The following is a 26,559-nucleotide window of genomic DNA, read 5'->3' as shown; positions in this document are numbered from 1 at the left end:
ATTGCGGAGTGCTTTGTATGAGCTTTACTCACATATGCTTCCTTTTTAATATTCAAGAAATAAATATTGACCAATATAATTTCCGATAGCATCAGGCAAACACGGCTCCTATCAACTAAAAGTAAAAGCTGGCTTCAGGAAGGAATGTTCCACAAGCGACCTTATCCATGTCATCAATCAGGTAATTACGATCTGCAGAGCACAATCCACCTCTTTATGTGGCTTTCATGGATTACGAAAGGCATTTGATTCTGTCGATATACCAGCAGGCATGGAGGGAATGCGTAATCAAGGAGTACAGGAGACATGCGTGAAAATGTTTTGAAATATCTACAAAGATTCCACATCTACCTTGGTTCTCCACAACAAAAGCAAAAAATTACCCATCAAGAAATTGGTCAGGCAATGAGACGCAATCTCTTCAATTATATCCACTGCATGCCAAGAGGAGGTAGTCAAGCTATTAGGCTGGAAAGGCTTAGGAACGAAGATATACAGTGAATATCTGAGCAGCCTTCGGTTTGCAGATGATATTGTCTTCTTCAGCAATACTGGCGACGAATTACAATAAGTGATAGAGGACCTTAATAGATAATTTGTAAGAGTGGGATTGCAGATTATATGCAGAAGACAATGGTAATGTTTAATTACCTGGCCAGGAAACAAGAATTGATGATCGCCAATCAGCCCCTACAGTCTGTACAATTTATCTAGGTCAATTGCTCACAAGTGACAGTGACCATGAGAAGGAAATATACAGAAGCTTAAAATGGGTGGCAGTGCACACGGAAAGCATTAAAAAATACTGGACTGGCAGGTTACCACCGTCGTTCAATAGTGTACAATCATGGCCTTGTACCAGCGCTACCATACGGGGCAGAAACTTGGAGGTTAACAAAAAATGTTGAGAACAAGTTAAAGATCACGCAAAGAGCGATGGAATGAAAAATGTTATGCATAACGTTAAGAGACAGGAAGAGAGCGGTGTGAATTAGAAAACAAGGGGGGATAGCCGATATTTCATTTGAAATTAGGAGAAAGAAATGGATCTGGGAAGGGCATGTAATGCGTAGGGTAATAACCGGTGGACCATTAAAGTCACAGAAAGAGCGGCAAGAGAAAGGAGGCGCAGTCAAAGAAGGGAGAAAATTAGGTGCGTTGATGAAATTAGGAAATTTCCAGGCGTAAGTTGGAATCAGCTAGCGCCAGACAGGGGTAATTGGAGATCGTTGGGGGAGGCCTTTGTCCTGCAGTGCACATAAAAATATGCTGATCACGATGACTTCCTTTTAAAGCAGTGTAAACCAATATAAGACTGGCAATAGCCTAGTACAAATGTTAGCCCGGTCTGGCAGCCTGCTTCTATGTAAGGTGTCTGTGTCTTGTCCTGATCAAACCGTTTGCGCAAAGCGCAAAACGGGAAACAAAGCACCTCATCATTTTGAATTGACAAGCACAGCTGTCGCATCGATGTAGCTAGGCTGCATCAGTACCAAACAGATTTACAGGGTGAGGACACGGTCTTCGTCGGCGCCATATTGGTTCTCACTTCCGCGAAGGCGTATTCGAGCCTGTACGGAAGCCCTCATTTTGTCGAGATCTTCAACATTTGCGCCGGCAAAGCGACTCATAGCTCGCCATTTCCTAAAAGGAGGTCTTTCGTTTCATAATATAGTGGCAAGAAACTTTGAGACAAGAAATTTAGCATGTAAAAGGAAGGCTTATTCATGCGCTCCTATCTAAAAACATGTGAACGGAAGAGATCGTTTTCTCTGCAACCACAATAAAAGTTTGGAAAGGTGTATTTTTTTGCATATGAAATTCCACCAACTGTATGAGGTACAAATGCACGCGCACAAAGGTAGACACGCACAAATACGCACACCCACACACACACACACACACAGAAATAGAAATGCACGCGCGGGCACACAGAAACACGCCCACACACCCGCGGAAGACACGAATGAACAGGCATAAAAGGCACACAAACACGCGTGCATACACACTAACACATGCACAAGCCTTCGCGTTTGCTCAGAGGCTATGGCGGCGGACTGCTAAGCACGACGTCGACATTGAATCCCGGCCACGGTGGCGGCATTTCGATGGGAGCGAAAGGCGAAAAACACCCGCGCACTTTGGTTCAAGTGTACGTTGAAGAACCCCAGGTGGACTAAGCTATTCCGGAGTCCTCCCACTACGGCGTGCCTCGTGTCAACTCGTCGGCGCACGCACGCGAGCACTACATATGCATACAGACACAAACACGCACACACACGGAGAAATCGAAAAAACATGCGCGCACACATGTACGTACATGAACAAGCCCACGCACGCACAAACAAGCACGCACAGAGGCATATACGCGCACGCGTGGACACACGCATGAAGACACAAGCACGCAGACGAACGAGCACGCACGCAGACACAAACACGCAAGCGCTCATGTACACAGATCACACAAACCTGCACGCAGAAAAAAGCGAACGGGGGAAGCGCATACACCGACAAGCCTACAAAGACGCACAAATACGTGGGTACACGCACGCACGCACAAATACAATCACGAAAGCGCCTACACAAACAGGCACACACACACATACATGCCCATACACGCAAATGGGCGCAAATATGCACAGGCGTGCCCGCACATAAATATGGGCCACGGACGCACACCCGCAAAAGCCCACACAGACGCATGCGCGTTCTGACATACGCATGCCGACACATTAATCGGCACGCGCATACGCACGCATATTCAATCATGCCCGCACATAAAACAGGCACACGTAAGCGCGCGCACAAACCAGTATACACAAACACGCACAGGTATAAACACGTGGCCACACGCACATCTGCATGCGGATGTGCATGGAAACACAAACAAACACACACGCACGCACGCACGCACGTATATCTGCATGCGGACACACACAAACGTAAACACGCTGACATACATGCAAGCACAAAATACACATGATCACACGCATGCCTTCACACACAAACACACTTGCAATCACGCTGCACAAACGCACATACACACAGCCAGCCGATAGCACGCTGAACGGCTAAGATGTCCGGCAATTAGCAAAGCACTACACGAGGGCGCCAGAGGGAGCCAACAAGAAGCTGTCGCTTTCGAAAGGCGGCGAGGACGGGTTCAAAGATGCCTTCACCCTGAACGGCAATGCTTCTATGGATAGCTAGGTAGCTATTGCCATCTGTTCATAAAAAGTCGAACGTGGAAGACGTTTATAACGGCCTCCAAGCTTGCCAACGTGCTACCCACTCATGTTGAAGTCTCGGAGCCTATATATTAGTGCAGTACACGCAGTTTCCGTCCTATAGGTGGCAATAGCAGCCGCTATTCTCGAGAAACGCACAACGTAGTGGGAAAACGCATAACTGTGTGAACAATTGCCTACAAGTTTTCAGATAAAAAGCGTATCTCACATACTGAAAATGCATACAGTCATATTGCACAAAGAAACAATTGTAGAAGGGGCTTTTTTTCTCGGAAAAAACATTCGACTTTGTCCCCTATCGTTTCCAACATTCTGCTATTCAAAAAAAAAAAAAAAAAATAAGAAAGAAGCAGCATCGCGGGTCAGAAAAAGCCACAACACACGTGTGGAATGAAAACTCAGCAAAATGAAGGAAGCTAGCCAACTGCAGAGTCTCAGCTAGAAAGAAATTAAGCAACGTTTAGAAGGTTAGCTTGAGTTGGAAACGGGAAGCACTCAAAACTTTATTTAATTCTTCGTCTGGTTTCTCAAGAATGTGACGGCAACATTTTTATTAAATTAGGCACAACATCTAGCTATTTCTGTTTTCAGTGCTTGCCATTATGTGGAACACTTAAGAGAATTCGATTTGTGAGAATAGTTTAGGTACATTTTAAGCCTTCCAGCATTCGTGTGAGCAAAATTATTTCCGCAATATAATGCGTACATTTCTGGTGATGTTTTGGCCACTTTGTTTTACGCATATATTGACGCATATATCTGAAAGCCACCCATTAGTGAGTACATAGATATGCTGAGACAGCCTGACTCAGATACATATCGACAAATTATCATTTAATTGCAGCCGCTTGCACATGAGACAGCTCGTGTTTGAAACAACCTTATGCTCCTTCCCAACAGTGCACACGTTTGCTTTGCTACCACCTCCATACATGCGCTTGTTTCTTTTATCTACACTCATGACACTTTCGACAACAAAGCAAGAAGGGAAAATTTTGGCTGTCTTGAGTTGACGCTTTAGAAGGTGCCAACTAAATAACCCATTTCATTTTGAATTCTGTGCTGAGGCAAAGGACCGGTTCATGCGTGAGACTGTGTGCGCCAGTCTGCCTACCACAAATCCAGACTAATTTACGAAATACAATCATAATTTAGGATATCACACGGTCGTATAATCCTCACTTTCTACTTTGCGTTGCAGCTGCTCTTCTTTTATTGTCAGCATGAGCGCTTCAGAGTGCTCCAACGTCCCTCTGTCTACAGTGTAGGACCCTTGAAAGACGTTTACCATTCCGTGGATAGATGCCTGTGTTTTTTTTTTCTTCATAACAAGTAACGCTCCGCACATCTTGGCGATTGAGCTACGGAAAGAAGGGAGCAAATAAAACGCTCGCGAGAGCCCGCAATATAATCAATATTCCCCCTTCACATGCACGTTCAGAGCCGCGTATTTACAAAAAGCCCTTAGGCTAGAGGTTGCAGGCCGACCGACGAACTGGCATGACTACAGAACCAACATTTTTTGTCGGCTGCACCACATACACCATCGGGCGACCGCGCAAAATATTGCTCAAACGGTGAAGCTGGCAGTTTACGTGGGCGGTCGAACGTTTCGCTTGCGCATTATCAGCAACGAGCACTGCATTGTACCGCTGCCTTTTGCGATCGTGGTGAGCGTGCTTATACCTTCGATGAAGGACATCATGCCGGCTTCCACCCGCTCCTTGATCTCGAGGCTGTACGATGTGCGGGCGGCTCCTGCCACGACGGGGTTGTCGCTCAGCCAGCCCTGGCAGGTGTACGTGTAGAAGTCCTCGCAGGGGCCCACTTCGGAGCTCTTGTTCAACGACTGCGTGATGCGCTGCGCTGCGCAGCGAAAGCGGAAACGGGAGACACACTTCGATTTTATTTTCACTGCCGGAGCTTGGTGAGGTACTATACCAGAGGCGATGTCTTGGATGGTTAAGAATGAGTTTGGCCACCACGGTTTTCTGGACGCGTAGGTGACGATCACATTTCACGCTCAACTACGATATGAATGCGCCATGCGCTGTTGTGAATTAAAGCCAGGACCTTGTATGCAGTGACAGGACACCGTAGCCTGTCCGACATCGCGGCAGGAAAAAAGAAAATTGAGGAAAGCTTCACCACCACGCCGCAAATTAATTCGCCCTAGCCTGCCCCAAAAAACAAGCTCTCGCTTTTTGGACAATCGAGCAATGTAACCCAAGTTGCTTAGAAGATTGCACGTAAGTTATACGACCATAGGTAATGGTGGCGTCTGTCAGAAGAAGGACGCGTTAAATCCCCTTGGCCATTTAAGGCGTCTTGATACAGCGGCCGCGGCCAACCATCACTCGTTTTGGCTGCATACAAGTGTTTTCTCCTCCTTATTTTACATAACAGTAACATGCCGGTGGAAAGGGCTGATAATGGCAGCCCGTAATAAAGGGGCGGTGAAATACTTTTCTAATTAATCATATAGCGGCCTCAATACTAGAGTACGTCGTCTCCCGAATGTCGTGCCGAAAAAAAAAATATTCCTGCCGCAAGCGCTTCAAATATAGCTGTCTTTATCGCACCCAAACGTGGCTTTTGCTCTCCTTTTTGTATCCACGAGCGCATTGGAATCTACGCAAGGAGGAAGCCAAGCGCCCAAAAGGCCGCCCGCAAGGCCGCCCGCAAGAGTTGCCGGAGTGTCGCGACAAAAGGGCTCATCGCACGAACTCCGTGGCGACTACAGAAGACTAGACACCGTTGAGCGCCGCGGCTGCCTGGGAGGCCACGCGTAACAGACGCAGCAACGCGCCACTCTGGTGCGTTAGACAGGCAGTGCAAAGATTAAGTAATTTTTCCGTTCTATTGAGATCACGCACATATTAGTGTTTCATTTATTTAACTCTTAACACCAGCAGTTATGTATTACTGAGAATGTTTTCGCGATCACGAGATCAGCCAATAGCTGTTGGTGGGTCCAGCTGCTTGCGATGACGCTGCGTGACCACACTGCGAAAGCGACAGCCAGTGATTTTTCGTTATTTTGTGATACAGGATTGTAAATTCCCTGCTGCGTGCAGTGCAATAATATTGGCTCACATGTTCACAGGAGCATTTCAAGCAGATCGGCAACATTTTCTTACTATGTTCAAAAAGTGTTTTCTTAACTTATTTATACTGCCGACCCTACCCGGGCCCAAGCAGGAGTGCTTACGTCAATGATAATAATGGTAATCAATGGTAATCAATAAATAAAAAAGAGCGACGTCAGCATTTGCAACGTAGAATTATCAATAATAAATATGTAGTAGGAACAATAGTTGTAGTTCGCATCTCAAGAAACAAAGCAGTGATATATCATTGACACACAACAGTTCACTACATGCAGAATTTTACCGAATGTCAATACAAAACGCAAACGAGAATTAAGTTCCTTCATTGAGCCTAGTACAATATGAATCAAAAGAAAAAATTATTCACAAGATCAAGGAATGACGGCGGCGCATTAGCGTTAACTACTTCTTTTGGTAAATCATTTCATTTTGAAATAGCATGAGGAAACATGGAATATTGGTGTATGTTAAGGTAACTAAATGGTTGCCTAATTGTTGTTTTGTGTTGCGTACGGTCAAAGCGCTTAGACGGTTCGGTTATGTAACGTTCACGAGGTAAGTGAAAGCGACGATGGTAAAGCTGATAGACAAAATTTTAATCTGGACACCATTCTACGATGATTAGGTTTTTTCCTCTTTGCCATATCGCGAAGGATTGATACGCTCGGTAAACACTAATAGCTAGAATAGGTAAACCTCAAAGGTAAGTTCTGCACCCTTGCTATTTTTCTTAAATATTGCTGATAGCGACTCTAGATTAGGACTGCATATTCTTGGTAATTTTGGCTTGCTGAAAGCTTTGTATGCTGTTGACTTCTCAGCGGGTGACGCATGACGCAGATTTCATTTTAAAAATGCCAGCTCTTTCAGTGCGTTATTACAAAGGTTATCTATGCGGGGTTCCCAACCTATGTTACTCGTGAGTATAAAACCTAAATACCTCACCTGCCAAGTTTCTTTAAAGTAAGGATTTATAATGGTGTAAGCAAATTCTAAAGGATCTTTAGTTTTACTACATGTGATGCTCGCCTTTTTTTAAATATTATTTTATTGAGAGCACAAAAAAAATTTAACATCACAGAGCCGTAAGCAAATAGCTACAATAACTCGCATATTGTTCACTTGCTCGCGATCCTCATCTCATACTAATTACTGTGACCACTGTTAGGGACTGTAGATAAGCTACTACGTGACTTCTGGCGAGCTTATGATATTTTGATAAACAAGATTAATTTGTCTCCAACAAGACATATTTCATAAGAGTGACACGTTAGCATGAAAATTAGTTATTTAGGATGTGCTGCGTTTCTCTGCCGTGAGAGAGCCCGTATATTAGCGCGTATAAGTAGAATAATACAATTCCACGACTAAACGTAAACAGCACACCTGCACTCTTGCTTGCTAAAGAGCATAAAAATTAAGGCTATGGTGTCCAGACTATTTCGAGTTATTCTACCCTAATCTGCACTTTCTCGTGACTTCATTGTTTAACCCGTTTGGGTTCAACAGGTTTTGTTGGTATCACGACAACTTGCATGGTGTCATCATCATCATCATCGTCAACATTATCATACTATTTAATGTCCACTGCAGGACGAAGGCCTCTCCCTGCGATCTCCAATTACCCCTATCCTGCGCCGACCAATTTCATACTAGCGCCTGCGAATTTCTTACTTCATCGCCCCCCCCCTCCCCCGTACTCGTCTACCGTTCTCCACTGCACTTCCCATCTCTTGGCACCCATTCTGTAACCCTAATGGCCCACCAGTTATCTAACCCACGCACTACATTACCTGCCTAGCTTCATTTTTTTTCTCTTAATGTCAATTAGAATATCGGCTATACCCATTTGCTTTCTGATCCAAATCGATCTCTTTCTGTCCCTTAAGGTTATCTAGCATTCTTCTTCCCATCGCTCTTTGCACGGTCCTTGAACTGTTCTCAAGCTTCTTTGTCAGTATGCACGTTTCTGCCCCATATGTAAGCACCGGTAAAATTCACTGATTGTACACCTTTCTTTTCAATGATTATAGAAAGCTACCAGTCAGCAGCTGACGATGTCTGCCGTACGCGCTCCAAGCCATGTTTATTCTTTTGTAAATTTCCTTTTTATGATCAGGGTTCTCTGTGTGTAATTGACATAGATAAATGTACTCCTTCACAGACTCTACAGGCTGACTGCGATCCTGAACTCTTGTTCCCTTTCCTGGCCATTCATCATTATTTTCGTCTTCTGCATAATAATCTTCAACCACACTCTTACATTCTCTCTGTAAAGGTCCTCAATCATTTGTTGTAACTCGTCTCCAGTGTTGCTGAACAGGACATTGTCATCTGCGAACCGCAGGTTGCTGAGGTATTCGCCGTTGATCCTTATGCCTAAGCCTTCCCAGTTTATTCGCTTGAATACTTCTTCCAAGCACGCATTGGAGAGACTGTGTCTCCTTGCCTGACCCCTTTCTTTATAGGTATCTTCCCACTTTTCTTGTGGAGAACTAAGGTAGCTGAGGAGTCTCTGTAGAACTTACAAAAGAGATTTACGTAAGCGGCCTGTACTCCTTGATTACGTATTGCCTCTATGACTTCTGGTATCTCTGCTGAATCAAATGCCTTTTCGTAATCTATGAAAGCCATACAGAGAGGCTGACTGTACTCTGCGGATTTCTTGATTGCCTAATTGATGACATGGATGTGGTTCATTGTAGAGTATCGCTCCTTGAAGCGAGCCTGTTCCTTTGGTTGACTTGTGTTGTGCTGCCCTTATTCTAAGAAAAATTATGTTGGCGTATATTTTATACAATACTGAGAGTAAGCTAATGGGCCTATAATTTTTCAATTCTTTAACATCTCCCTTTTTATGGATTAGTATAACGTTTGCATTCTTCCAGTTCTCTGGGACCCTTGAAGTCGGTAGACAGTTCGTATGCTAATAATGCTATACATCAGAAATACAGCTACTCTGCTCGCACAAGCAATAACTGAATGCTGAGCTATTAGGTAGAGATTTTTCTTACTGAAAGTTAGGCGTGCAAACACGGCCTCTACAAAAAACAAGAATGAAGATAACTACACAATTTTGCTAAGCTTGTCGCCACGGAACATTTATTTTTTTTCTAGAAATATATTAATGGCCAGGCACTCAGCCACACTGTGATTAAGTTTCTCTACCATTTCTCCGGAGGCAGCCACCGAAGACAGAGTATATTCTTTTCTGGACAGGCAAGTAACCTAAGCATAAATTAGGACCTTAACTGACAGTCAGGACGACGACTTTAGAAACGTCGCACGCTCACTGCAATATATAGAGTTCACTCAACATCACTTAACTTTCAAAACAGTATATCGGAATATTTCATTTACTTTCTCGTTCTTATGCCCTATATCATTAATGACGCAAGAAACAAGACTGGAGCAAGAAAAGGCTAAAAAGACGTGGCTATGCTTCAGATAGGAAAATTACCATTTACCATTAGTACCGGCTGTCTGACCATTTAGCAAGCTGCTGTTGCAAATACTGCAGGAGAAAGGACTTCTCCACGATTTAGTTCAAATAAAGAGCTATTTCACAGGTCAAGATTCACAGGGAAAAAAAAAGATGTCTAGCAACACCGTCTATCAAGTACGCCAGAAGCTTTTGTTTTATATTTATTTATTTATTTTATATATTTTTTTATTACACGAATACTTATTTACTCACCCGGACTTTACGCTTGGGGTAAGTGTACAAACATAAAATAATGTGAAATCGTTCTATGTTTCACTTCTGGGCATAAATCATGTGGAAAGTAACTTGATCATTTCGCCAAATATACTGTTCACGCCAGTTCATCGTCGCCCATATCATGCAAGCCACCCCAAAGCTGTTAACCCCCTAGTGAACGGACATTTTGGTCATTCTTAGTCGTTCAAATATGCGATTGGGCGGACATTCCACTCGACGTCGCGCTGGATTGCAATATAATATTTGGGGTTTTACGTGCCAAAACCACTTTCTGATTATGAGGCACGCCGTAGTGGAGGACTCCGGAAATTTCGACCACCTGGGGTTCTTTAACGTGCACCTAAATCTAAGCACACGGGTGTTTTCGCATTTCGCCCCCATCGAAATGCGGCCGCCGTGGCCGGGATTCGATCCCGCGACCTCGTGCTCAGCAGCCGAACACCATAGCCACTGAGCAACCACGGCGGGTTGGATTGCAATGCAGCCACGTCCAGGAACTCATTCAAAATATTCGATTTGTCACTTTTGTCCAAACCTCATGTAATAGCCCCTTTGAAGTACTAAAAGTCAATGAATCGAGAAAAGTACAGTAATTGATTAAATTCTGAGGTTCTACGTCCCGAAACCACTATATAATTATCAGGCATGTCTTATCGGAGGACTCGTGGTTATTATTGGTGGGCTGAGTTTTCCACCGTGCAAGCTGATACAGTTACTGCAAAATATATTAAACATCCGAGAAGACGGTTTACGCCTACAACCTACGTCACAATGGATGTACCCTACAACCCTATAGGCACATTTCAGCGTTATCAGTTAATAATTTCCCAAAATTCGGCTTATATATATATATATATATATATATATATATATATATATATGTATATATATATATATATATATACCTTTTCTTGGTTTTCGTAAAAAGCCGAAAATTACTTTGTTTTTGTTTTCCTGAATATATTTTTGTGTGAGCTTTCACCGGGCTTTTAGTGGTGGATAATCCTTTGCGGCGAGCCGACCACCCTCTCTTTTCTCCGTATATCTCATTCACAAAATTTTTGCATTACTGCCTACTTGATGACTTCACGCTGTAGTTGCATTCAGTGCCCAGAATAACAATTTAAAAAAAAAGCTTTTATAGAAGTAGCGTATTTCATGGGCAGGGCGGCGTACGGCGCGATGTGACTGTGCGGGAATTAAAACAATACCTGCGGAGCAACATAACTGAAGAAGAGCATCATCCCACCCGCGCCAACGCAGCGGAGCGACTACTTCCACGTCGCGCATATGGCAAGGAGGAAACCGGTTTCGACTACCGTGCGGTAGATGGCACGAAGGTAACGTCGGTCCTCGCCCGTGGTGCAGCTCAACCTGTGGAATGTATCCACTAGACAAGATGAGCGCGCCGCCGCACGTCCTCAGCTCATCTAGGCAATTGCTTACGCACAATTGTGCATCGAAGTAATGCAGCTAGTTAGTTTGGGCCATGCGCGTGACTGCAGTGCTTTGCATGTGCTTTGGACGTGCTTCGGCACGCGGCTGAGGCGACTGAAGCGCGAGCGCGAAGTCGGGGCCTCCAAGATTGTCCTGCCCACCTTGTATCTCGAAGGCGTGACTGAAGTTGACAACGTTTTTAGCTACCTGCGAAAGATGGGGCGTCGGGCACGTCAGGTCGCACAGTGCGCAGCGTGGCCTAATCGTGACAATATACAGATTTAGTTTAACGTGGGCGTAATAGCGGGGTTAAGGGAAATAACGTTGCCATTCCACAAACAAACGTTTCAGAATGCTAGTTACAGTTTGGCGTGACAGCGTACTTTACGTGCGGGATGCTATTCCATTACGCTTTGTATTTCGCATGCATAGTGCGTCTAAGTGATTCTATCTCGTTGTGTGTCCGGAAAATGCGAAAGGCGGCGCAATGGAAGCCAGGCGCGTGTTGTATTTGTGCTTTCTACGTACGCCGATCTGCAGCGAAAGGATGATACAAGCTGTCTACCATAGCCTCCGAAATCTTCAAATCTCAGAGGCCATATGCCGTCGTCGCGCCTATCTCCCACCTTCATGATAGGTAGCGCTGGCATCTCGGCGGTTTCTCTTGTTAGGTTTAGACGCGTTCGAAACGAGAAGTGATCTCGAAAACTCCGCAAAGTTGTCCACAATACTCTGTCGCCGAAGCAGCCTCAGACTATGTGAAAGCTGTTTACAACACAGTCATTTGCTACAAACGAAGTGAATTCTGCAAAAACAACGCCAAATTCAGTTCGAAGTGGGCGGCAGGGAGCGCCGCATGTTTTATGTAAAGTACGCAAACCACGCAAAGCCGGTAAGTTAAATATGAGAAATAGGGTGCGTACGCTAAACGGTATGGGTCGTTTGGCGTTCTGCGCATGCGCATGCTCCGCAATTCCAGCATACGTAATATGCGGCCTTATTCCTTATTCTTATATATTATGTAGAAACCCCCAGAAAAATACATAGCAAAAAAAAACATACACATAGATACGTCCCCATCTCACCACCTTGCCCAGTTTATGCATCGCATTGACCGAAGCGCCAACACTGCAAGGGAACGGGCCAAGGCTTCCCCAACACCTCTGTGCACCTGCCTTTACTTTTCGTCGCTGTTACCAAAAACTGACCCAAGCAAGACAAAAATAAACCTCGAGATTTGCTCGGGCGGAAAATGGGCCAGTGAGCGGGACATCGCCACGATTCTTGCACCACAATATATGTACTACACTCATGGCTCTGCGCCTCAGACTGCCCTTGTACTTACAAGGGCAATCACAATTATTACCCAGTTCTCGGGATATTAAGCGGCATTTATGCGATTAATTTCTAAGTTAATATAATTTATTTGTATTACTAATATTATTACTAATTACTAGTAGTATTACAAATGATATTATTAATTTATTTGTATTACTAATATTAATATTTTATCGGTGATACCACCGATATACCATTCGTCGGGACCCGCGAACAAACATGCCAACGCCCATCAGCGTAGAAACGCTGTTACGTAACAGAAGGTGTGCGAACACTGGCCCTGTTTTCCCTGCAATTTCGAAGCCTACATTTATAGACAGCATCGTATTCTTTAAGTGAACGAAGCGTTTCCGCGCCTCTACACGTCTCAGTCAATGTATACATGATAGACGTTGCAAATAACGAAGGACAAACTTCTTGAGCATTGTGAAGCAATATCTGGGGAGCTCGGCAAGGATCTCGCAGCTTTGGGCTTTACACAGGTTCATACTGCGAAAGAAAAGCAAATTGATGTCATGCCATCTGACGTCGGCGAAACATATTATAGATCTATACTATACGTCGAAGGTTTTGATTTTCATTGCAGTTTTATTTTTTATCCTTACCTTCTCTGACGCAAGCATTAGACGAGCAGGAAAATGCACTCCTATGTCGTTGAATGTGTTCTGCAAGGAAATCATGGTATTAACGTTACCTTATGACCCAAGTTAAGATCTAGCGTATCCCGTCTTTAAGAATACAGCTGTTAATTTGAAGGGTGCTGCGCGGATTCAAAGCAGCGTCACACTGGTTCTTCAAGCATAGCAGATACGCACGCTTTAGAGCTGCTTTATGAATGATATGGGGCATCGAGGGACTACTACAAAGCGTTAGCACGTACAGACGCGGCGCCAGTGCAATTTCGGAGGCTATGTAAAAGAAGAGGAAGTTCGTGGGCACGCCGCTAGGTCGCTCAGCTTGCCCAGAGGCAAGCGTTAGAGAGGAACCCAAGTGCAGTACGCGCCTCATACATGACGCGTTTCGGTAGTGTAAATACGGTGTGTTGCTATATTGCGTGAATGCTAATCGCATTAACGTTGGCAAACATCGTGAAATGGGCAGTGCCTCACTCTATTTTTTTTTTTTTTTTTGCACAGGTGCTTTTCGATACGGTGCTCTGTCACTGTACTCGAGGACATGGGACAATTGTAGCTTAGGTTATCCAGGAAAATACAAGGGAATCTTGCAAAGAGGGATTTGCCGAATGGGCAGACTTTTGCTTGTAAAAAATGTCTTTCGCTAGCTCCTGGACAATATTTACGCTAAGGCGATTTTCTAGTTCACAGATGTGAGTACTACAATTCCGTCATTATATTATGTATTTAGCTCACTCGCCGATCACACTATATGGTTTTGTTCCCCACTCGTTTCTCAGAACAAAATGCCGTTACCAATTTTTCTTCGCATTCTTTCGTATTCTTCGTAATAGAATAGTGGAATGACAGATTTACATGCAGTTGAAAAAGAAGACAGAAAAGTTACAAACATTGATTGCTGGCTGAATTGTTGATGTTAATTGCTTTCGTCTTTTGTACGCGCTCTTTCTGCTTTTGTATCTTCATTCTACTTTTTCTGTATGGGAAATTTGCTATGTATGGGGGAGGGGGGGAACTCATCTTTTTTAACCTAGTTTGCAACGACTTCCGCTAGAGTCAGCAGTATATTCTAATCCAGATATTACACTGGAAGTCCGCATATCTGCTAGACAGTAAGTACAATAATAAATAGAGGAAATTTATGACCATTTGAGAGGCGCTGTCCTAAGAACAATGAACCAGGAGCGATGATTGCAATTACTTGTAGCTGCGTGCACTGGCAATTTGTGGTGGTGCTTGATGGGGCCTCACGTATAACAAAGGTAGGGTGGGTACACTCTGAGAGCGAAAAGCGTAGCAGATGGACTTCGAACTTGAAGCTGCTTCTCGCGCTTGCTGAAACTAACACAAATATCGCTGCTTCTCGCTGTTATAAGACACTGACGTGCCACACGGATGATGAAAGCGCGTTCTATATATAGTAAAAAAATTGCAAGAGTCTAGGTAACCAATTACATCAAATTAATTCATTTCCTTCAATTTCATACCTTGGTGATTTGTAATTATTGGAATATTTTTTACTTGGTAACGTTCACTGTAATTCAATTATTTTTTCCGCAACCGATTATATTTCCCGGTTACATTATTGGTGGGAGAAGTTGTAGCAGGCGACGCAGCTTTGAGCATGAGTTCGGCAGGAACTGCAGCAGAATGCCGGCGGTTGTCCCACGCAGTAGCCTTGTGGATGCATTTGCTCAGATAGGCAAATGCGGGGGCGTTCAGTGCTTATATCTTCACTTTAGGCTCCACCACACGTTGCACGACTAATTGAAGCGGCGATGCCACGGCTCCATAGAGATGGTCAACTCGGAAGTTTATGGCAGGAAATTGCGTACGGACAATTTTTGTTACAATTCATTGGGCCTACCGGAAACGCCTCCTCTAAGCCGCAATAATAATAATAATAATGTGCTAAGCTTCATCAAGGATCAAGACACGATGTGGCATTGAGTAACCACAATTCCTTGCGCAACGTCTTCGTAAGGTAAAACACTGCCGTCATCTCCAGAGCCCGCGTCGAGCGAATTTCGGTAATATTGCTGCTGTATTCACAAGAAAACGATGGAAGATGACGGACAAGAATGCTTTAAAGAGATTTTTGGTGCAAATAAACAAGCTGTGAATGGCTCGAGAGGACGCAGAGGAAGCGTCCGACAAGTTAAATGAATTTACTGTATCTGTGCTCGTTCCTCATTTTAACTAAATTTAAATGTGGTGACATCTGCAGTTGTTTTAGGGCTCTAGGAAACATTTTGAATAACAAGAGCATATGTCACTCTTAAACACGTGAATTTCTAGTTTTCTTCAGACAACATGATAAAACTTTACCCTTTGTCATTCTCGAGAAGTTTCCCATTTGCGGGAATTATAGGCAACGTGTCTCGAGTAGTTTATGGAAGAGACTAGAGAAAAAGCTACTTTACACTTCGTACAGCGCATGAAAATTGAGAAAAAGCGATTATTCTGTAATTTACAAAGGCATAACGAGAATAACTAACCCACAGATTTGAAACTTCCAGCAGATGTCGCTGATACGATTGCCTCCTTATTTCCTTTAAATATGATATCCCTGTGGTTCTTGGTGCACCCAGGGATGCTGGGAAATTTTACAAGCGTGTTATATAGGTGCCTTGAAAAAGGACGAAACGATCGTTTCGTAATTTTGCTAGATAAGTAATGTAGAAGTGATCAATTACTTTTTAGTAATTGCTCAGTTACTTACGCATGCGGCAGTAAGTGATCGTCGTAATGAATTACATTATTGAATGAAGTTGTAATTGTAATTCCTAAGAACTTGCTCGTAAGTTTTAATTGCTTTGTCGATGTAATAGTAAGCACGGGCGTTGATAACTCTGAAATTAGTAGTGGCGTGGCTAGCAGACCTATGCCCTAAAAATGAAAGTACGTTTTTCGTTACCCGGCTTGTCATCATCCACGATGTGCGACCTTTTCGAAACTGAAAGTAAAAAAAGAATTCATGCACGTATGAGCATGCGGGAACCTAATCTATGTCCGAACGAATGAGATGACAAAAAAAGAAGGCAGCAGAGTTGTGTGATGTTACAGAATCACAGCGCAATTTCCGGAGCAGGCGTTTCTTCTGAGCGGTTGCCACAAAAATTGCTCTTGGCTGTTATCAAACCACATGCTTTAAAAGATTGCCGTTATAACTCACCCGTTTGAATTAAACCATGCCCGCACAGAACGCCTGATTGCCAGGACTTGTTAAAGTATTTTTTTAAAGAAAGTACTATTACATTCATACATATCTGCATCCGAAGAACAGTGGCCATATTCTTCGCTAAGACTCCCATTTTGGATCGATTGGATCTCGGTGGCTTTCATATTTCTGCGAGAGCAGCACGCTAAATTCAGCGTTGTTGGTACTACAGACTTACGATGCGGCAGATCACTTGCATATCTAATTTACTTCTAAGGTCGTAATCAAACCACACAGAAGTTCGAAGTTCGCCTTCACACCATCTATAACTTTCCTTTAATCTTATACAAATAGAACAAGGTGCGATGTTTAATTCACCGATGACACCAGCGAAACTACTACGAAGCTCGTATAACGCATAAAAATTGGCATAAAAACGGGGTTTCCGTAAATGTTATCAATGCTTCCAATTGCACGAGCAACGTTAACGTTTCGGCACACATTAAATTTAAAACGCCCATTTGTATAAAATCTAAACTTGATGTAACAAAGCTTTCTCGAACTTGGGAAAATAAACCAAAAAGGATCATGCGATGCTTTCAAATACTTGAAGGAAATTTTTTACAAGGGCTGCGCTTGATCCGGATATATTTAATTTCGCAGATATATTTGTCATAAGCTTCCGCTGGCTTTCTTAAAATTTTACCTCTGTTGCTTTTGTAAGCATGGCAGGGCTGCAGGCTGAATTTGGCGCCGCTCGTACAATCGAACACACTTAAATACGCTCAAAACGTTCCAGAGCCCTTGCATGTATCATTCAGTGCCCCAAAAGCCGGAAATTAACTCACACAGTTCGCACTTGGTCAGAGCATTAGCGATGCCATGCGCTTCAGAATTGCATGATACAAATACCGTGCATTGTTTAGTTCAGTGAGAATACTGGGGACACCAACTACGCACCTCAATAAGGCTTGACGATAGGAAATACAAGGAGGGCTCAGTAATTTTTGGAAACCGTTCTAACTAAGTCAGAAATGACAATTTCCCTGCACATTACAATTAACATGCTCGCACCTCATTTTAACTAAATTTAAATTGACATCTGCAGTTGTTTTAGGGCTCTCGGAAACATTGCGAATAACAAGAGTATATGTCACTCCGAAACTGGTGAATTTCTAGTTTTCTTCAGACCCTAGACGTGATAAACATTTGTCCTTTGTCATTCTCAAGAAGGTTCCCATTTTCACGAATTATAAGCAAGTGTCTTGTGTAGTTTACGGAAGAGGCTAGAAAAAAAGCAACTTTACACTTCGTAGAGCGCATGAAAATGGGGCAAAGGTGATTATTCTGTAATTTACAATGGCATAACTGACATAACTAACACGCAGATTTTAAACTTCCAGCACACGTCACCGATACGACGCCCCCCTTATTTCCTTTAAATATGAAATCCCTGTAGTTATTGGTGCACCCAGAGATGCTGGGAAATTTCGCAAGCGTGTTATATAGGTGCCTTGAAACGATGGTTTCGAAATTTTGATTTACTCGTATTTATTGCAGACACGTAATAATTTGCCTGCGGATCGCCCTTAACATCCCTGACATGTCTTCACATATATCGTGAGTTTTCTACTTGTTTCGGTAAACCATGAAAGCAAGCCTTTAACGTTTTCCAGCGAATCTAGTCGCACTCAGCTGCTCTGTAACATTGAAGTCGGAACGCTTGTGGGAAGAGAGACTTGCACCAGCTCTATCAAGTCGCTGCGCACTGTTGACATTTTAAATTGCGCATGTTATTATTTCGTCTAGTTGTCTTTTACGTCTACGTCTCAGGCTCGCTGTGTTCTCCCGAATAGAAATATGGTCCCCTCCATTATGTATACCTATAATGTTTTTTTTAATTCTTTGCTCATCCTCCTTTCTCTCTGCGTCTCGTTTCATTGTAGCAAAGGCAATTTTATTCCATATCTTTCTAACACCATCAAAGCTGTTAAACACTTCCCCTATGCGTCGAAGTTAAGAAATGATTCCGAGCTAAGTTGCACTTAAAGACACAATGAAAACTTGCTCACCAGTCTTTTTCACGGCCACTGTAGTTACGCTCACGGACACTGTCAGTAGGCTGAGAACCGCGGCCACAGAAGCGCAGAGAATGATGTATCTCTTGAATGTCCACCTGCGGCAGTTTTAGAGGGAAGGAAACTTGGGGGAAAAAAAAGTATTGCGGAAAGACCGGAACTATTGTTCGTATGTAAAGGGGTTCTGCACTTTCCCCACAAGAACGCTACAACCTGGACACGATTTTTTTTAATGAGCTCTTTCATGGTATGGGGGGAGGGGAAGCCTTGCCTAGAATGACTATGGCAACCATTTGAAAAATACTTTGCTACCAAAGCGCTTCGGCTAAGTATAGGAAGAGAAGTAGAGCCAGGTAATAGAACACTGACAGGCCTCTCGTTGAGATTTTGAAAGTTCTATCTTTATTCATAATTGTGACCTGTGATCCCTTTTGAAAACACCCATTTCTAGGCCTTTTTTAAACGTGATATTGCCAGTCATAAGATTTTACGAACATTCCACTATTTAAAAACGGTTTGCTTAAAGCATGCTACTGAAAAAAAAGCAGCAAAAACGCACACAAGCAGCAACAAAAAAAGCAGAAACGTCGGCTATCCCTGACGAAGTCGCACTGTACAGGCTATGAAGAAAGACACAAAAATTGTCTAAGCATGAACGTCACCAAAACTTTAGTTGGTATGTGTGTTTTCCTTTTCGTTCCAAGTTTTGTTTCTATTTGACTTTCAGTAACATGATCCCTACCGACTTCAACTTTCAGCCGCTGTTGAATAAAGCGCTGCTTGACTACATTATTTGCTTTGATACAAGTAGGCGCGAATGTGGCCAAACTTTTTCGCAAAAATATAGGAACCTCTGCCAGAGCCATTGTTGAAAACTGTGTGGTCAGTTTCCGAAGTTAAAGAAAGACAAGGAGAATGAGAAGGTTGCGCTCAGTTGACACAGACCGCCGACATGCATTCGAGACTATAGGTGAATATGGCGAGTGAACTTACTGCCCACCACGGACTATTTCGTTGGCTGGCTTTATTCATCACCATCATCATCACCCTATCTATGTCCAGTGCAGGACGAAGGCCTCTCCCTGTGATCTCCAATTGCCCCTGTCCTGCGCCAACAGATTCCAACTAGCTCGCAAATTTCTTAATTTCGTCGCACTACCTAGTCTTCTGTCGTCCTCTACAACGCTTCCCTTCTCTTGGTACCCATTCTGTGATCCTAATGGTCTAACGGTTATCTAACCGGTGCATTACGTGACCTGCCAGCTCCAGTTTTTTCTCTTAATGTCTATTAGCACATCGTCTATACACTTGCTCTTTGATCCAAGCCGCTTTCTGTATCTTAATGTTATGCTTAGCATTCTTCGTTCCATCGATCTTTGAGCAGTCCTTAACTTGTTATCAAGCTTCTTTGTCAGTCTCCAAGTCTCTGCGCCATATGCCAGCACCGGTAAAAAGCACTGATTGTATAGTTTCCTTTTCAATGATAACAGTAAGCTCCCAGTCAGGAGCTCAGGATGTCTGCCGTATGCAATGCAACCCATTTTTATTCTTGTGTGAATATGCTTCTCATGGTCAGGGTTCCCTGTTATTAGTTGACCAAGGTAAACGTACTCCTTCACAGACTCGAGGCTGAATTGCGATCTTGAACTCTTGTTCTCTTGCCCCGTTATTTATCATTATCTTTGTCTTCTGCATATTAACCTTCAACCCCACTCTTACACTCTAACTGTAAAGGTCTACAATCATTTGTTGTAACTCGTCCGCAGTGCTGCTGAATAGGACAATGTCATCAGCAAAAAGAAGGTTGCTAAGGTATTCGGCGTCAATCCTTACTCCTAAACCTTCCCAGTTTAATAGATTGAATACTTCTTCCAAGCACGCAGTGAATAGCATTGGAGAGACTGTGTCTCCTTGTCTGACACCTTTCTTTATAGGTATCTTCCTAATCTTCTTGTGTACAATTAAGGTGGCTCTAGAATCTCTGTAGACATTTTCCAGGGTATTTACGTAAGCGGTATGCTCTCATTTTTCACGCAATGCCTCTATGACTGCTGGTATCTCTACTGAATCAAATGCTTTTTCGTAATTTATGAAAGCCATATGGAGAGGCGCATTGTACTCTGCAAATTTCTCGTTAACATCATTAATGACATAGATGTGACCCACTGTAGAGTATCCTTTCCTGAAGCCAGCCTGTTCCCTTGGTTGACTAAAGTCCAATGTTGCCCTTATTCTATTGGAGATTATTTTTGCAAATATTTTATATAATACTGGGTGTAAGCTAATGGGTCTATAATTTTTCTGTTCTTTAACGTCGACCTTTTTGTGGATTAGTGTAATGCTTGTATTCTTCGAGTTTTCTGGGACCCTTGGAGTCGATAGACACTTAGTATAGAGAGCTGAAAGTTTTCCTAGCATTATGCCTCATCGATATTTGTTTAAATCGACTGTTATTCCATCCTCGCCTGCCGCTTTCCCCCGTTTCATGCCTTGAAAGGCCCTTCTGACCTCATCTCTAGTTATAGGAGGAGTTTCTGTGTACCGTTCATTATTCTTTCAAATAGAGTGCTCCTGAGTCCTCTGAGAATTCTTCCGCTGCTTTTATTATACCTTCTAGATTGCTGATGATATTACCCTGCTTATCTGTCAGTGCATACATCTTGGTTTGTCTTATGCCGAGTATCCTTCTCACGGATTTCAGGCTGCGTCCATTTCTTACGGCTTGTTCAGTCTTTCTCACGTTATAAATCCTAATATCACTTATTTTTGCTTTGTTGATCAGTTTTGACAGTTCGGAGAATTCTGTCTTATCTCTTGAGTTGGACACTTTCATTTTTGGTCGTTTATTAGGTCCTTTGTTACTTGGGAGAGCTTGTCTACTTGTTGCGTTTGTTCCTTGCCTCCCACTTCGATTGCTGCCTCTGAAGCCAGCCTCGTTGCGGTTTCATTCATTACTTCTATGTCATCATCATCATCATCTCTCTGTTTAAAGGCTGCATATTTGTTTGCAAGTACCAGCCTGAATTTGTCTGCTTTTACCCTTCCTGCCTCTAAGTTGATCTGTTTTTTCACCACCAATTTTACTCTCTCTGTTCAAACTGAGGTTAATCCTAGCCCTCACTAAACTATGATCACTGCACTTTACCCTACCTAACACTTCTACATTCTGCGCTGCGCTGGGACCGGCAGAAAGCATGAAATCAATTCCATTTCTTGTTTCACAATTAGGGCTTTTCCAGGTCCACTTTCTGTTGCTACGCTTCCTGAAAAAGGTGTTCATTATTTTCAGCTTATTCCTTGCTGCGAATTCTACCAGCATCTCTCCTCTAGAGTTTCTAGAATCGACACCGCAGTTTCCAATTGCCTGTTTACCCACCTGTTTTTTCCCCACTTTGGCGTTGAAGTCACCCATTACTACTGTATACGGAGTTCGCACTTTCCTCATCGCTAATTCAACGTCTTCATAAAACTGATCTACTTCCTTATCGTCGTGACTGGATGTTGGAACGTAGGCTTGTACTACCTTTAACCTATCCCTGTTAAGTTTTATTGCGACTACTGCTACCGTCTTGTTAATTGCTGTAGAATTCGTCATTGTTGCCCGCTATGTCCTTATGGATTAGGAATCTTACCTCGTATTGCTTCTTACCAGGGAGACCTCTATAGCAGAGGACGTGGCCGTTATTTAGCAATGTGTAAGCCTCACCAGTTCGTGGAATCTCACTAAGGCCGATAATATCCCAAACAATGTCTGACAGTTCCTCCTAGAGTCCTGCTAAGCTAGCCTCACTCGAGAGGATTCGGGTGTTAAACGTTACAACGGTCAGTTTCTATTGGCGGCCTGTCCGGATCCAGAGATTCTTAGCACCCTCTGCTGCGTTACACGTCTGACCGCTGCCGTGGTAAGGTGCTCCGCAGCTGCTGAGGATTGAGGGCCATTGGGTAATTGAGTGAGCCATCTGGGAGTGGGTGGCCGAATACGGCACCAGGGAGGCCAATCGCTGTTCTGGTGAGGGCGTGTCTGGTTCAAGCTTGGTGGGCCTTCGTAATTTGGCTGTACCTGGATTAGCATAGCCCCACTCGCTATCGGCATGTTTCGCCGGTGTCAGGCGTCACTCCGAGCCTGCAGAAGTAGTGCACTGGAGCATGTGAAAAAAAAAACGAACGAGGGGGGGGGATTTCAACTTCCGATTACCGCAACCGAGCATTCGCAACCAAGCATTAGGGACCATGAAACATTTCCATGCCGGCAGGCTGTGCTCTCATAATTTTTTTCAACAGCAGAACCGAGCTTAACGAACAAGAGGCGATTGCTGTATGTTAATATCACCCAGCGTCAAGTAGATAGCATGCTACAAACTCCCCATATGGAAGCCCAAATGAAGCGGCACACAGAGCAGGAGTGAGTAAATTAATAGATAAAGATGACCCAAACATTGCCACAGTTCTTCATGGTCTTAATGTCTTGACTTAATTTGGGCGAAGACACTTTGCAAAAAGGAAAACACGAAATAAAAAAAATGGTTCACCTCTATATTAAACTGCAGACAAGAGAAATGTTGCCCTTCCAATAAAATATTGAATAACGTGTATAGATTGTTCATAGGCGAATTGGTTTACATTTGATGAATACAATGTAGCGTAAATAAGGTAAAGAACAGAGAAACAGAAACCACGGACGCTGTTTCTCCACAGTGTCTGTTTCTCTGTTCTGCGTTTTATTTGCGTTACGATATATTCATGAAAGAATTAAAACACTTTGATCAAGAATATTGGGGGAAATGCTGCCAAGAATAACATAAACTATGAACTCATCGACGTTTCAAGTAATTTATCGCGAGTGAGATATAGTTCATTACCTTAGCTTTTTGTTGTGCCCCTATTTCTTAGCGTTACAGATTCGTTGCACTTGTTCAAGTCTACGGGCAATTCAGTCCAGTACGGTGATTTCCGCTATTGACGTGACTTTGTGCTTTTTCTCGTTTCTACTTACTGAATGTTTTACCAGCACAAGCGGTAAGACAAATAAATTGAAACGAGATTGAGGACAGCCGAACGAGAGGTGTCGAAGTGTCGACACGTATGAAGTTGTGCGCATGCAGTTGAGAAGTAGTGATGAGCTATATATTTTACAAGAAACAGGATAAAATATCCACACTGAGCATTGCACGAAATACGCGCACACAGAGAATGACACCGACGGCGTTGACTTCCAATAGTGTTGATTGTCATTGCGCATATCACTTATGCACAGGAACATGCAGAAATGAAAGAAAAGCAAACAAAGATGACACCTCTGATTCCTTCTGCGCATTTCTCCATACAACTGCTATTTGAACCTGTGGTTTCCTCGAAGCCCAGCTGTTCCTACGTCAGAGGATCGTTCACCCAGAGGGCAGTCGTTGCTCTTTCCCACAAATTCGGGTTACGCATAGAATTCAAACCCTTCCAGGAACTTCGGTGATACTGCCAATTTGAGACATTGATTCCCGCGATAGTTTGCACAGGCAGCATCCTGATGTGATGTCCCTCATAAAATGTTGCTTAGAAAGGCCAGATGGTACCACAGCGACTTCCATCTACCAAGATATGTGTGCACTTTGCACCACCACTAAACGCTCCATGAAGTCAGCGCCGTCTGTGTTGCACGCGGTTCTGCAAGCGGTTCCCGAAAACGAAGAAACAGTGTTTTGCGCTGAAATATTTGCCAGCTGCAAAGTATGAAGAGGGGTGCTACACAATACATCTGTTTATGGGGTGCTTGGTAAGTAACCTGAAGAAACAAAACGGATCTCGCCTACCACGGACAGCAAGACAACCTTTGCTAGTTAATACGCTGCTGACTCAGACTTGGTCCCGTTAACGCAGAATAACTACTGGTGCTTTAGAGCAAGATATAGTTCAGGGAATCTGGTGAAGAACTTGAAAGCATGTGCTAACTCTTACGCTAATTATCTCAATGCGAGCCGAAACGCCACGAGTGATGAAAACACGTAAAAGTATTTATGGACATTAGGAAATAGCATTACCTACATCGGCGGCTATCGCACTGCGCACGTTTTTTATGCAGGGGACTATGGCGAAGGGCGAAGGTTACGGCTTGACTGTGCCCACCTGTTGCTGTCGTCGACTGGAAGTGCAGGGATGAGGTCGCCGAAGCTCAATTCCGGCTCCTCCGTCTGCTGGCGCTGTCTCCTGCGCCGGGTGCTGCCCATGGACAGCGCTGTAACGGCACCACGCGAGCATCGCACGTGGGCGTGTTATCTCGAAGACTGATGATGAAATTACGTTTTGGTACCAGTAAAGTAGCCTAAAACTTGATTTATGTATCCCCCACTTAATTTGTGTCCACTCAATTTTTATTTCCCGCCTCTTTAGAAACTTTGTTAATAAATCCCCCCCCCCCACCGATATATATGTAAATTTCTTCTAGAATATATATTTCGGTGTATTAGCCTACATTCTGTGTAATTAGTTTCTTTGTTGTTCGTCGTGCTGCGTAAAAGAAATTAACTCCGACTATGAGGCCCACAATTTTATTTCCGTCGTGCCTCTAACGGTGCCGCTGGGGTCCCTCGCAAGCAAGATTAATCTCCCTATTGCCAAGTGATCCTCGACTCGAAGTTCTTCCCTCACCCGTCTGAGTTGACGACAGCGCCGCCTCTAGGCTTAAGAATATACTACATTTATCAAAAAATTCTCTGGAGTGTCAATCAAGCGCAGCAGACGGCGTCTGCAGGGAGGGGCCCCTCCATTCACTCTCTTGAGTCGATGTGGAAAGTTCAGTAAAAGACCGTTCCAGACTACGGGCGCAAGTGATGGAGGCCCGATCCTCCCTAAGATATTATTTCAAGCAGTGCACGTGTAGTACGGCGCTGTGGTTTATTTACAAATTTGAAGGACTAGCAAATTTGAGCATATTTTTTTTACTCGGCATAGGTATTTGTTGAAACAAAAGTACAGCTTCCTCTCTTGCAGCGTATACGTGCCCCAACCTGTGAGTGCATTACCGCGGCAGTTCCGGAATTCAGTTGCTCGCTCATTCAATTATCCTAATTATTTAGGCAATACACACACGCACTCCCGGTTTTGTGGTACACGACTGGGAATTACATTTTTGTTCGGCACTCGTGTAGCTCACAAGACAGCATCTACATATATACGGGATCAGTGCGCCTGTTTAGTTTGTAGATAAGTATTTGTCGAAAACACTTACCAGAAAAAGCGCTCATCATCGTTGAGTTCCTGGACATCGTTAAACAACCTGTCGTATGTATAAAAGAAAAGGACGGCTCTATGGAAATCTTTTAAAAAATGTAAGATAACGCTATGAATTCGTTATCTTCAAACACTACGCGTCCTTCACTAATGCCTTCCCTGGACACATGTAGGGAAAATTACGTGACCGCCTCAGCTGGCAGATATTTTTTTCTTCTTTCGGTCCTCACGACGTACGTTCGCATGGGTTGGCAGGATAGTGTCACGTTGCAGCGACGGTGAACAACCACAGTGCCACAACTTAAGTCACAAAACTGTTTATTGGTCAAGCCTGTGTCTAGCAAAACGATTAACACTCACCACAATGACTGCGGCGAGCGCAACCTTCGATCGTTGAAATCTGATCTCCTATTGCGCGACGCATCTGCTATTTGCACATGAATCATGGGAGGTTCCACCGTAACGGCACGGTGCTCGCCCAAGTTCAAGAATGAATCACTCTATTTGCGTCCCGCATGCAACGTGATTACGAATGGTTCGGGGACAACGCAGCCAACAGATAGAATCGGCTAGGAGAATCCAGAATGTTCTGATATATGCAGGCGCGTCCTGCG

The 26,559-nt window shown here is 43.6% G+C and overlaps 1 protein-coding gene across 1 annotated transcript in view; it reads right to left on the bottom strand.

Annotated features, from left to right (window-relative positions):
* The window catches only part of LOC142574315 (neprilysin-1-like), a 93,314-nt gene extending 67,328 nt beyond the window's left edge, over nucleotides 1-25,986 (bottom strand). Inside the window, exons 1-6 of the mRNA XM_075683432.1 lie at nucleotides 25,944-25,986; nucleotides 24,842-24,950; nucleotides 18,722-18,825; nucleotides 16,407-16,445; nucleotides 13,460-13,519; nucleotides 4,935-5,114 (exon numbers count right to left, since the gene is read on the bottom strand). Of these exons, the coding sequence (XP_075539547.1) occupies nucleotides 4,935-5,114; nucleotides 13,460-13,519; nucleotides 16,407-16,445; nucleotides 18,722-18,825; nucleotides 24,842-24,950; nucleotides 25,944-25,980 (529 nt within the window). The 5' untranslated portion in view covers nucleotides 25,981-25,986. The remainder of the gene's footprint in view (nucleotides 1-4,934; nucleotides 5,115-13,459; nucleotides 13,520-16,406; nucleotides 16,446-18,721; nucleotides 18,826-24,841; nucleotides 24,951-25,943) is intronic.
* Between the last annotated feature and the right edge of the window lie 573 nt (nucleotides 25,987-26,559).

This window comes from Dermacentor variabilis, chromosome 3 (assembly GCF_050947875.1).
Source record: "Dermacentor variabilis isolate Ectoservices chromosome 3, ASM5094787v1, whole genome shotgun sequence".
Taxonomy (NCBI): domain Eukaryota; kingdom Metazoa; phylum Arthropoda; class Arachnida; order Ixodida; family Ixodidae; genus Dermacentor; species Dermacentor variabilis.
This window is presented reverse-complemented; position numbering and strand designations above follow the sequence as displayed.